This window comes from Hippocampus zosterae, chromosome 16 (assembly GCF_025434085.1).
Source record: "Hippocampus zosterae strain Florida chromosome 16, ASM2543408v3, whole genome shotgun sequence".
Classification (NCBI taxonomy): domain Eukaryota; kingdom Metazoa; phylum Chordata; class Actinopteri; order Syngnathiformes; family Syngnathidae; genus Hippocampus; species Hippocampus zosterae.
This window is the reverse complement of record NC_067466.1, coordinates 3053422-3066334: the sequence shown is the minus strand read 5'-3', so window position 1 is coordinate 3066334 and position 12913 is coordinate 3053422. Positions and strand designations below refer to the sequence as shown.

General features: G+C 46.4%; 1 protein-coding gene across 1 annotated transcript; it reads right to left on the bottom strand.

The window, feature by feature from the left end:
* Positions 1 to 4197: 4197 nt before the first annotated feature.
* On the bottom strand, positions 4198 to 9508 carry LOC127588486 (zinc finger protein OZF-like). The gene is made up of 2 exons (XM_052047225.1): positions 8683 to 9508; positions 4198 to 6568 (listed from the first exon to the last, which is right to left on the bottom strand). Exons 1-2 carry the CDS (start codon positions 8807 to 8809, stop codon positions 5325 to 5327), a joined length of 1371 nt encoding a protein of 456 aa, XP_051903185.1. The 5' UTR covers positions 8810 to 9508; the 3' UTR covers positions 4198 to 5324.
* Positions 9509 to 12913: the final 3405 nt, after the last annotated feature.

The following is a 12913-nucleotide window of genomic DNA, read 5'->3' as shown; positions in this document are numbered from 1 at the left end:
TTTTGAGATGGGTCTTTGTACTTTGTTTTTATTTTTGTAGCACTCCATGTTGTGTATGTTCAGAATATAAATAAAGGCATATAAATAATAAGTATTTGATATAATGTCTATTTTTTACATTAGTACTTCATTTCACACATAATATTACGTTATTTTTGGTATTAAATTAATTTAAGCAACAAAAAAACTCAGGAGCCATTTGGGAGCCTAAAGAGCCAGCTCCGTTTAGGGAGCCGAGCCAAAAGGCCGGCTCTCTAAAAGGAGCCGGAATTCCCATCACTACCGGCGAGGACTTCTGGGTGAGCATGAGATGGGTGCTCCTAGACCTGCCCCTCCTCCCTGGGACCGCGCTCCCCCACCACTGGTGGCCATGACAGCTGTGATAAAGACTAACTCCATGGACGAACAGCTTGCTTGTGCCCTGGTTGCCATCGCCGCGGTTGGAGAAACGGACCTGGAGGTCTACACTGACGGGTCCACGCAGGGAGGCATCGAGGATGGTGGTGCTGGTTTGGTGGTACTGCGCGGCGATACAGTCATTCACCAATGGCACGCGGCAACCGGTCGGCGAGCAGTTCCTTCCAAGCCGAACTGGCGGCCATGGCGCAGGCTGTCACCTGGCTTGACACCAACCGGCACGAGTGGCTCTCGGCCAAGCTGATCTGCGACAGCCGGTCCCTGGTTGATGCTCTCGCGAACCCTGTCACGGCTGGGGATCCTATCCTCCGGCTAAGAGCAGGGTTTGCGGCCCTCGGCCAGCACGGACGGGTGCACCTCCTCTGGGTTAGTACACTGCAATCTCCCCGGTAATGACCTCGCGGAAGATAAGGCCAAGCTGGATTCTGAAATGCAGCAGCCCGATGCCTGCCCGGATGCCTCCACCAGAGCCGCGGTCATCCGGCGCGATGGCCACCCCCCGGGGCTCTCACATCCCCGACTGCGCGCCGCCCACACGGCGCCTCTCAAACTTGACGAGGAGTCGGTCCTTCCGAAGGAGGATCGGACGAACTTCATCCATTTGCGCAGCGGCCACCACCCCCTGCTCCGCCACTGGCTACACCGGATTGGTAGGGCAGAGGATGCGACCTGCCGGTTGTGCACGGAGGAAGACGAGACGTCTGAGCACCTCTGGCTCCGGTGCCCGGCCTTCCTGGCCGAACGCCAGCACTACGGACTCGGCCAGACTCTTGATGAACTTGCGCGTCTCCCACGGGCATCGCTGGCGCTTCTGCGGACTATCTATCCTCAGGCGTTTGCGGTGATACAGCAACAACAGCAGCAACTCCTGTCAACGTATGACAATACAAGACACCACTGGGGACAATCAAAAGCAGATGGCCTGTTAGCTCCACTATCAGAGGATAAAAAGTCTGATGGTTATCTGACACGTCAAACTAATAAAAAACGCTGAAAATGTTCTCACTGTGGCAAAACGTTTGAAATTACACGTGAGAACTCACACTGATGAGAAACTGTTCACCTGTTCAGACTGTGGCTGGAAATTCTCTTGTACGGGAAACTTAAAAAGTCACAAAAGAACCCACACTGCTGAGAAATTGTTTTGCCTGTTCATATTGTGGCCAAAGATTCTCTCAGAAGGGTCTCTTAAAAAAGCACGTAAGAAGCCACACTGGTGAGAAAACTTTTGCCTACTTAGTTTGTGGCCGAAGATTCCCTTGGAAGGCAGTCTTAAGAAAGCACGTAAGAACACATACTGGTGAGAAACATTTTTCGTGCGCAGTTTGTGGCCAAAGATTTGCTCAGAAGGGGCACTTACAATACACACAGGAACACACACCGGTGAGAAACCTTTTGCCTGCTCAGATTGTGGCCGAAGATTCTTTCAGAAGGCTCTTTTAAAAAGTCATACAAGAATCCACACTGGTGAGAAACCTTTTGCCTGCTTAGTTTGTGGCCGTAGATTCTCTGAGAAACAAGCTTAAAAATACACAGAAGAAACCACACTATCGAGAAACCTTTTTCCTGTTCAGATTGTGGCCAAAGATTCTTGTTTGTATTTGGTTTGAGTTGTGATTTTTAAATGTAGTTTGTTATAATTAATTGTCAGAGAATGTTTGGTCATTTGTATTGGTCCTTTCATTCATTCATTCATTCATTCATCTTCCGAGCCGCTTGATCCTCACCAGGGTCGCGGGGGGTGCTGGAGCCTATCCCAACTGTCTTCGGGCAGTAGGCGGGGGACACCCTGAATCGTTTGCCAGCCAATCGCAGGGCACACAGAAACGAACAACCATTCGCACTCACACTCACACCTAGGGACAATTTAGAGTGTTCAATCAGCCTGCCACGCATGTTTTTGGAATGTGGGAGGAAACCGGAGCACCCGGAGAAAACCCACGCAGGCCCGGGGAGAACATGCAAACTCCACACAGGGAGGCCGGAGCTGGAATCGAACCCGGTACCTCTGCACTGTGAAGCCAACGTGCTAACCACTGGCCTACCGGGCCGCCTGTATTGGTCCTTGTTTTTCTTTTTTTTCAGACTGTGTATGGCAATAAATAATATACAAAAATAATAGAGATGGATCTGTCTTTATTAATAATAATTTAACAAGCACTGATTGCCTTAAGAAAAGCTGTTATCTCCCTGCATGATTTTATTTGTTCAAATGATTGAAATGCTTTGACGATACAGTTTTCCGGGATTGTCAGAAATTAGGGAAATTATGAAGGTTTGTTTGAAGTCAATATGTGTACTAACAAAGCATCAACCTCCATGTTATTATTGGTTGGAATTTTATTTTTGAAGTTGGCCAATCTGCACGATTGACTCGTCTACCCTAAAATTCAACATTTTCACGAGGATTTGGTAAAATGTACATACTCCTCACCGCGCCACAACCAAACCACGAGCAAAAGAAATTTGAGGGTTTGACTTTCTCAAAATCCTGAACTGCATAGAATCACGTGTATTTTTCTTTTACATGATAAAAAATGCTTTCATTTAATTGACATCATTTAACTTGCCATCTCAGCCTCTGGGCCTTGAGGTCACTTGGTAGTCAGTAAAGAAGGAGTAGTCAACAAATTATTTTGACGGACTGAAAGGCGTCATGATGCTGTTCTTGTGTGTGTCCAGCAGGTGGCAGTGGAAGGCTTCTCTCCCAGCGGTCACACCTGCTGCCAAAGTCATCATCAGGATTCAGCTATGTATGTTTTTAATGACTGCCAAAATCATCTCTTGTCGGATTATTGACATTGTCGCTGCTCTTGCTCACGCGTTGTTTTTCCTAACCGCTCGATCGCCATAGTCGTCCTTTTCCTTTAGTTCCACGTTTTGTAAGTAGAGTCATTGTTTAGTCATTTGATCTTGCTCTTATGATTAGTTTGTGGAATTGGACTCAAGTCATTTCATTTCTATCCTCGGATTACTATTTCCTTGCCTATTGCAAGCGCTTTTTTGTTATTGTGTTGTTTTTCCTGGTTCTTGTTGACCAGCGATTTCTGTTTATACCACGCTTTTGTTATTCAATAAAAAATGTTGTTACGCGGTTTTGTTTCGTGTCTACATTTGTAGGATCCGATCGCCATTTAGTTTGTTGTGAACTATGATATTTGTAGATTCTGAGTTTTCTTAATAAATAGAACTATTAATAAAAGTGACTCTCAAGTTTGTCCCCGACCTCTTCTTTAAAAAAAAAAAAGAAGAAATTATGTCTGAGCAGATTTCTGCATTTTGGAATATTTTCTGCGCAGCTGCTTATTTTATGTGCTGATTGTAAGGATGCTCTGTATGAAATTGGAATATCTATTCAAAGTGGAAAACTTAATAATGACAAAAAGAGATTAAAGTTTCCGAGAACTCAAACAAGTCTACTAACCTCAATTTAAAATTAGATTCCCTCAGAGGTAAACCAACAAAACTCCCAATGAAAAGCGTGACAATTATCATTCTGATAGAACATAATTTCATAACCTATTTGTGCACAATTTTGACCACTTTCATCACCCTTTATTAAAACCAAGTCCTGATTTATCAAACTTTGGAGCTCCATTCGTCGTGGTATTAGATTTGGAAATGAAAAAAAAACAGATTTATCAAATGTAAGTAATATAATAAATCATTTGGAAATAAAACTATTCACCCGGGAATCCACTTAACCTCATAACATCCACAAACTCCTCCAGGGTGATTGGCGTGTCAAGGAATTTCATCTGATCAACAAGTGACTCAATGTTTAATGTGTGACATTTATTCACAATCACATTTACACTTGCACATCCAAAATGACTTCATATGGACATCACTACATTATACAAAGTTCATGCAGTACTGAAAGTAATTTAGCACCACTGTGATTCCCCCAAGAGTCTTAAAGAAGACACAAAGACTACAGTAATGTATTCGTGTGATGTCTTGAGAATCTTGGGACTGTTTTTAAATGTACGCTACGTGTGCAGAGGTTTTTTTCCCCCTCAGGCTCAAAACATCCTAACATTAACAGAATGGTTGGAGTCTATCATATTTTTTTGGCGTCCTCATATTCCCGACTGTTTTCCTTCCATATACAAGATATCGGGGCGCTGAACAGCGATCTTCCACACTCGTTCCGTCTCGAACCATGTCAGTCTTGTCGATGTTTCTCTGAACGGGTTGTAACTGGGACGTGCATTCTTTGTGTGTTTCTTGCATACACAGAATATAATAGCATAGATTTTTTCTTATTTTATTTGATGTTTTTAACATTGTATTCGGGATTTTAACTGCTTGTTGTAAGGTGTCCTTGAGTTTCTAGAAAGGCGCCCACAAATAAAATGTATTATTATTATTATAGATTGTTGTGAATAAGTGTAAATGAGTGATACAGGATGTTTATTAAATTATGACAGAAGTGACCCAACAGCGCACAGTATGGCACCAGCTTCCCACCGTAGCTCAGGAAGAGCTACGAGGAAGTCGCATCTCGTTGATAGTCCAACTTCATTCATAATTTTCTAAGAATATTTCACATTGTTTTTCTTTTTCTATTGTGTGGTGTTAAATTACTCCCGTGATTCGTTCCACATTGCTTTTTGTATTGTTATTTAATTTACGTTTTGTCGAGTAGAAGTTTTTACACGTTGAGTTAATAGAAAGTGTTTGTCTGTTGCGCAGTTATATCCAAGATCCAATGCAACTTCACCATTGCTCCCGTCATGCTGTGTTGCAGAGTGCCATTAAAAGAAAAGCCAAAATTCACCCAAGTATCAAGTGTTCTTGAAGCAACAACGATATGGAGCTAAAGACTGCCACAATCTGTCGTGACACTCGTCACATAATTATGATGGTAAATCCTCTCTGTGTTAAATGTGTACGTTTGCATATTAAGCTTGATTACAGCGTTCCTCACCAGCACACTTGTGTCTCTTGACCTTCTTCTTCTGAGATTTTTTTTGGCCACAAACTGAGCAGGCAAAAGGTTCCTCTGCAGCGTGGGTTCTCATGTGTATTTTTAAGCTTATCTTATGTGAGAATCTTTGACTGCAAATGGAGCAGGCAAAGGGTTTCTCTCCAGTGTGGATTCTTGTGTGTATTTTCAAGTTAGTCTTTTGAGAGAATCTTTGACCGCAAACTGAACAGGCGTAAGGTTTCTCACCTGTGTGGATTCTTTTGTGTATTTTTAACTTTGTGCTAAGAGAGAAGCTCTGACCACAAACTGAGCAGGTAAAGGGTCTCTCACCGGTGTGGGTTCTTGTGTGTATTTTTAAGTGTGTCTTTCGAAAGAATCTTTGACCACAAATTGAGCAGGAAAACGGTTTCTCACCTGTGTGGGTTCTTATATGACTTATTAAGTTTCCCTTAAGAGAGAATCTTTGGCCACAAACTGAGCAGGAAAAAGGTTTGACACCAGTGTGTGTTCTTGTGTGACTTATTAGGTTTCCTCTCTGAGAGAAACTCTGGCCACAAACCGAGCAGGAAAACGGTTTCTCACCAGTGTGGGTTCTTGTGTGACTGATTAAGCTCACGCTCTGAGAAAAACTCTGGCCACAAACTGAGCAGGTAAATGGTTTCTCGCCAGTATGGGTTCTTGTGTGGCTCATTACCTGTCCCTTCCTCGAGAATCTTTTCCCACAAACCAAACAGGAAAAAGGTTTCTCTCCTGTGTGTGTTCTCATGTGTTGTTTTAAACGGCTCTTATAAGCATAGCTTTTCCCACACTGAGAACACCGCCAGTGCTGGTTTTCAGTGAGACATATCAGATCACCTTCAGACTCATCATCATCATCACAATCATGATAATCCCCATGAGTCGCATGTGACATGTCATCACTATCTGACAGTGGAGCGATGAGGCCGTCTTTTTGTGATCCTCCACAGTGGTCACCATCACAGTCTGTTGTCATGCGTTGATATGAGGTGCTGCTCATAGGCTCCACCCCTCTGCTCATCTCACTTTGACATTGATATTTACTCTTCAAAGTGATGCCAGTAGATGGTAACTTGCAGATAGCCTCTTCCTTGATGTAGGGGGGCTCGCTTCCCTCCTCATTATAGTTGGGAACCTCTTCCTCCTTAATGTCAGGGGTCGCTGGCTCCTGCCAGTCCGGCTGAACATCTTCACTAATGTCTGCAAGACAAAAGAAGACAATCACGATATGATGGTTTGTATTTGGAATCAGGGGTGTACATAAGCGGTGCGCCAGTGCGCATGGGCACGCCAACTTGAATATTAAGCTCTAAGTCAAGTCTCTCATCGTGCTTTTGCGCATGAGAATTTTGCAACTCAGTCAGCATGACTGCAGTCTGGCTATGCAACCTCCGATTTAAGTCAAGTCAGCCGCTACAGCAATGGCTTCCAAAGACCAACTTCAAAATTAACATCAGATAAATCGTTGCGATATATGCACAGTATCACTTATTTCGTATTTATGTTGAAGTAGGCACTTGTAGCGGGTGGCACAGTATATGAACAAATCGTCCCAGCTGGCTTGACTACATTCATCGTAAAATGGTGGGCACATGCAAGAGAACCTACTTTCGGGTGAATTGACTTTCATCAGGATTTCAAAAATAGAGTAAAAAATAGACACAATGTCACAAATTCAAGTTCAGAAATGTGGTGTTAAAAGGGGCTGAAAAAACATTAAACGAAAAGTATTTCGTTACATTTTTCAAAATTGTAGTAGGACCTTCAGATTAGGGATGAACAATTACAGGGTGAATCTGGATTTTTCTGACAGATATTGGGATTGCGGGTCAATTTATAATTTTTTTTTCAAAATGAAGCTTCAGCTGTTAATATTTAAAACTACGAAAGAAAATTACATTCCATCAAAACATACACATAAAGAAATGACTAATAACATTCATTCATTTTCCGAACCGCTTAATCCTCACTAGGGTGGCGGGGTTGCTGGACCCTATCCCAGCCGTCTTTGGGCAGTAGGCGGGGACACCCTGAACCGGTTGCCAACCAATCGCAGGGCACACAGAGACGAACAACCATGCGCACTCGCACTCACACTTAGGGGCAATTTAGCGTGTTCAATCACCCTGCCATGCATGTTTTTGGAACGTGGGAGGAAACCGGAGTACCCGGAGAAAACCCACGTAGGCCTGGGGAGAACATGCAAACTCCACACAGGGAGGCCGGAGCTGGAATTGAACCTCTGCACTGTGAAGTCGACGTGCTAACCACTGGACTACCGGGCAGCCACTAATAACATTGGATGTACAAAAAACTTTTTTTAAAAGAAAAATGTTTGAAGTTTTACATTCGTTTGCATTTTGATTCTACATAAATGAAAGATCATTTGCAAGTTGTTTTGTGTATTTTTGCCATGTTTAACTTGCCTCATATGCAGACTGAAAGGTGAGCGATATGGACCAAAATTCATATCATGCTATAAATTGAATCCATTGACAGTAACTGCACCTTTGGGGATATTAAATTAAGCATAAATACGATAATGGAAGTATCCCAGTTGTTTGTTTTTACTTCATGTCCTGAAAAGATTCTTACTCAGTTGTCGGTGACGTTAATGGTACAAAAGGTTTTAAATGATTTATGCTGGCCACATTTTTTTACATCGTAACAAAAAAAACTGCAATTGAATTAGGGGCGTGTGGACTTTGTATAGCCACTGTACAAAGCAGCTTCCTCACCTTGCTACTTTTTTTAGCAATATGCATGCATATTGTACAATAGTATTGTGGTTGTATGTAATAAAGTTTGTTTCTGTGAGGTGTTTCAAACTCTTCTTCAATGTGCCACCTTTGAACTTTGGGCACCAGCCGCTCCAAAAGTTTTAGCATGCCCCTGGCTGACACCACGACTTTACTATGTTGAAATTGTTCACAATATCTGAATTGTCTGAGATGCAAATAGCTCCCCCTTCCCCATCTTGTCATTATGTCCAAGCCTCAGTCATTTCGGTATTTCACTCAATGTGAAATGAGTTCTAACATTAAATGGCTTTTACTTCCTCAAACAAATGCAACAATAAATAAATAACTTATTCAAGATATTCTACATTGCTTTTGAGCACGCACACTCTGCAGTATTCTGTCAGACTCCGAAGATGTCAATCAATCAAGACCACAACTGCGGATGAATGTACCGCTCCCATTTATTATTCGTTTTTAAACATTGCGTCATCATCCACAGAGAATGAAAATCCTAACAACACTTAAAATCAGAATGTACTTTCTCGACAAGTGAGAGTAGGCCAAAGACCAAACCTGCAGTGCCGAACGCAACTCTTGGTTGCATGTTGCAAATGGCGTCCACCAGTTGAAATGGTCGCTCGTTTTCCTCTTTTGGTCTACAAAGCTCCTGCTCACACTCTGCTGTCCTTCTTGAGCTCATTTCCCCACGATAATCGTAAAACTTTACGCTAACACTTGATCTTTGCTTCGCGATGTGTTGATCACAAATGCGTCTCTTTGTGTGTGGGTAGCAAGCAAAACTAAGCTAAGCTAACCGAGGCCGAGTAGCTCCGACGTGCACCGAACCGATTTAACACAGACACAGGATTTTTTCAGTCCGGTGAAGTAGTGATGGACGACATGCATTGGAGCTTCTGTACGCTCATTCGGTCCAAATTCGGAATGATTTAAAAGCGCGTGTGGTTACGTAAAATACAAACGAGAACGTATGTTGTACTCCACGAAGGCCCACTCCACCAAAAGAGGTAAACTCTTTTGATGCATTTCAAAACAAAAGACCCCTAATATTTTGCATATTTGATTTCAATACCCCTTAAATTATATCACGCGCAAATGCACAGAACAGGAATGAAGATATAGTGACTGACAATTAAAAACATTTATTATAATACGACCATTATTGTTTGATTATAAGAGGCAATGGTGTCATTCCATGAAGTTTGACTTAATCGTGTTGCCGTATATGGTCCGCTGTTGTTGACGTTCTGCTGACAGAACTCCCACAATCACACGGGCTTGACGAAAAAAAAACAACAACCAAACATTCTCAGTACAAGTGAATACACTGAAACCTCCACGCAGGGCATGAACTCAATTCACTAAAAGTCATGAAAGGTCCACGTTGCCTCTCCGTGAGCCGTCACCTTACCGTGGTGGAGGGGTTTGTGTGTCCCAATGATCCTAGGAGCTAAGTTGTCTGGGGCTTTATGCCCCTGGCAGGGTCACCCATGACAAACAGGTCCTAGGTGAGGGACCAGACAAAGCATGGCTCACAAAGCCCCTTATAAAAATAAAATCGATGGTCCTCAGTTTCCCTTGCCCGGACGCGGGTCACCGGGGCCCCCCTCTGGAGCCAGGCCTGGAGGTGGGGCTCGTTGGCGAGCGCCTGGTGGCCGGGCCTACACCCATGGGGCCCGGCCGGGCTCAGCCCGAAGAGGCAACGTGGGCCCCCCTTCTCATGGTCTCACCACCCGTGGGAGGGGTCAAAGGGGTCAGGTGCAATGCGAGCTGGGCGGCAGCCAAAGGCGGGGACCCTGGCGGTCCGATCCTCGGCTGCAGAAGCTAGCTCTTGGGACATGGAATGTCACCTCTCTGGCAGGGAAGGAGCCCGAACTGGTGTGTGAGGCAGAGAAGTTCCGGCTGGATATAGTCGGACTTGCCTCCACACACAGCCTAGGTTCTGGTACCAGTTCTCTCGAGAGGGGTTGGACTCTCTTTCACTCTGGAGTTGCTCACGGTGAGAGGCGCAGAGCAGGTGTGGGCATGCTCATTGCCCCCCGGCTCAGTGCCTGTACATTGGGGTTCACACCGGTGGACGAGAGGGTTGCAGGCCTTCGCCTGCGGGTGGGGGGACGGATCCTGACTGTTGTTTGTGCATATGCACCAAACAGCAGCTCAGCATAACCACCCTTTTTGGAGTCCTTGGAGGGTGTGCTGGAGAGTACTCCTGCTGGGGACTCCCTTGTTCTACTGGGGGACTTCAATGCTCACGTGGGCAATGACAGTGAGACCTGGAGGGGCGTGATTGGGAGGAACGGCCCCCCCGATCAGAAATCGAGTGGTGTTTTGTTATTGGACTTCTGTGCTCGTCATGGACTGTCCATAACGAACACCTTGTTCAAACATAAGGGTGTCCACATGTGCACTTGGCACCAGGACACCCTAGGTCGTAGTTCCATGATCGACCTTGTGGTCGTGTCATCGGATTAGCGGCCGCATGTTCTGGACACTCGGGTGAAGAGAGGGGCGGAGCTGTCAACTGATCACCACCTGGTGGTGAGTAGGCTCCAATGGTGGGGGAAGATGCCGGTCCATCCTGGCAGACCCAAACGTATTGTGAGGGTTTGTTGGGAGCGTCTGGCGGAATCCCCTGTCAGAAGGAGTTACAACTCCCACCTACGACAGAGCTTTTCCGATGTTCCGGGGGAGACGGGGGACATTGAGTCCGAGTGGACCATGTTCCGTGCCTCTATTGTTGAGGCGGCCAATCTGAGTTGTGGCCGTAAGGTGGTTGGTGCCTGTCGTGGCGGCAACCCTCATACTCGCTGGTGGACACCAGCAGTAAGGGATGCCGTCAAGCTGAAGAAGAAGTCCTATCGAGCCTTTATGGCCTGTGGGACCCCAGAGGCGGCTGACGGGTATCGACTGGCCAAGCGGAACGCAGCTTTGGTGGTCGCCGAGGCAAAAACCCGAGCGTTGAATTGGAATGTATCTTCATCGGAATGAGTTGTGTGATCAAATTAATGCTCATTTAGGCTTCAGGAGGTTATCCTGAACCAAATACATGTTGAAGTGTGTGCATAAGTCCTTATGTTTAGGAGTAACACTCAATTTGAGTTTTTATTGCTTCAAATGCATTTTAGGCCGAGTTGAGCACGTTTTCTGCTGACGGGTATCGACTGGCCAAGCGGAACGCAGCTTCGGTGGTCGCCGAGGCAAAAACCCGAGCGTGGGAAGAGTTTGGTGAGGCCATGGAAGCCGACTTCCGGACGGCTTCGAGGAAATTCTGGTCCACCATCCGACGTCTCAGGAGGGGGAAGCAGTGCACCACTAACACTGTGTACAGTGGGGATGGGGCGCTGCTGACTTTGACTCGGGACGTTGTGAACCGGTGGGCAGAGTACTTCGAAGACCTCCTCAACTCCACCAACACGCCTTCCTTGGAGGAAGCAGAGCCTGGGGACTCTGAGGTGGGCTCTCCTATCTCTGTGGTTGAAGTCACCGATGTGGTTAAAAAGCTCCTCGGTGGCAAGGCCCCAGGGGTGGATGAGATCCGCCCGAAGTTCCTCAAGGTTCTGGATGTTGTGGGGCTGTCCTGGTTGACACGCCTCTGCAACATCGCGTGGTCAACGGGGAGAGTGCCTCTGGATTGGCAGACCGGGGTGGTAGTCCCTCTTTTTAAAAAGGGGGACCGGAGGGTGTGTTCCACCTACAGAGGGATCACACTCCTCAGCCTCCCTGGTAAGGTCTATTCAGGGGTGCTGGAGAGGAGGGTCCGTCAGGAAGTCGAGCCGCAGATTGAGGAGGAGCAGTGTAGTTTTCGTCCCGGCCGTGGAACAGTGGACCAGCTCTACACCCTTAGCAGGGTTCTCGAGGGTATGTGGGAATTCGCCCAACCAGTCTACATGTGTTTTGTGGACTTGGAGAAGGCGTTTGACCGTGTCCCTTGGGGAGTTCTGTGGGGGGTGCTTCGTGGGTATGGAGTACCGAACCCCCTGATACGGGCTGTTCGGTCACTATACCACCGATGTCAGAGTTTGGTTCGCATTGCCGGCAGTAAGTCGGAATCGTTTCCAGTGAGGGTAGGACTCCGCCAAGGCTGCCCTTTGTCACCGATTCTGTTCATAACCTTCATGGACAGAATCTCTAGGCGCAGCCGAAGCGTTGAGGGGGTCCGTTTTGGTGGCCTCAGTATTGCATCCCTAATTTTTGCAGGTGATGTGGTGCTGTTGGCTCCTTCAAACAGGGCTCTCCAACTCTCACTGGAGCGTTTCGCAGCCGAGTGTGAAGCGGTTGGGATGAAAATCAGCACCTCCAAATCTGAAACCATGGTCCTCAGTCGGAAAAGGGTGGAGTGCCCCCTCCGGGTCGGGGGGGGGGGATCTTGCCCCAAGTGGAGGAGTTTAAGTATCTTGGGGTCTTGTTCACGAGTGAGGGCAGGAGGGAGCGAGAGATCGACAGGCGGATCGGTGCAGCGTCTGCTGTGATGCGGACGTTGTATCGGTCTGTCGTGGTGAAGAAGGAGCTGAGCCAAAGGGCGAAGCTCTCAATTTACCGGTCGATCTACGTTCCAACCCTCATCTATGGTCACGAGCTATGGGTCGTGACCGAAAGAACGAGATCCCGGATACAAGCGGCCGAAATGAGTTTTCTCCGCAGGGTGTCTAGGCTCTCCCTTAGAGATGAGGTGAGAAGCTCGGTCATCCGGGAGGGGCTCCGAGTCGAGCCGCTTCTCCTCCACATCGAGAGGAGCCAGATGAGGTGGCTTGGGCATCTGATTCGGATGCCTCCTGAACGCCTCCCT

Bases quoted from the DNA above. Each gene is read 5' to 3' on its own strand.
- LOC127588486 (XM_052047225.1), bottom strand. From the start codon at position 8,809: ATGAGCTCAAGAAGGACAGCAGAGTGTGAGCAGGAGCTTTGTAGACCA. The intron at 6,569-8,682 runs GTTTGGTCTTTG...TTTGTCTTGCAG, and splicing joins AGTTGCGTTCGGCACTGCAG to ACATTAGTGAAGATGTTCAG.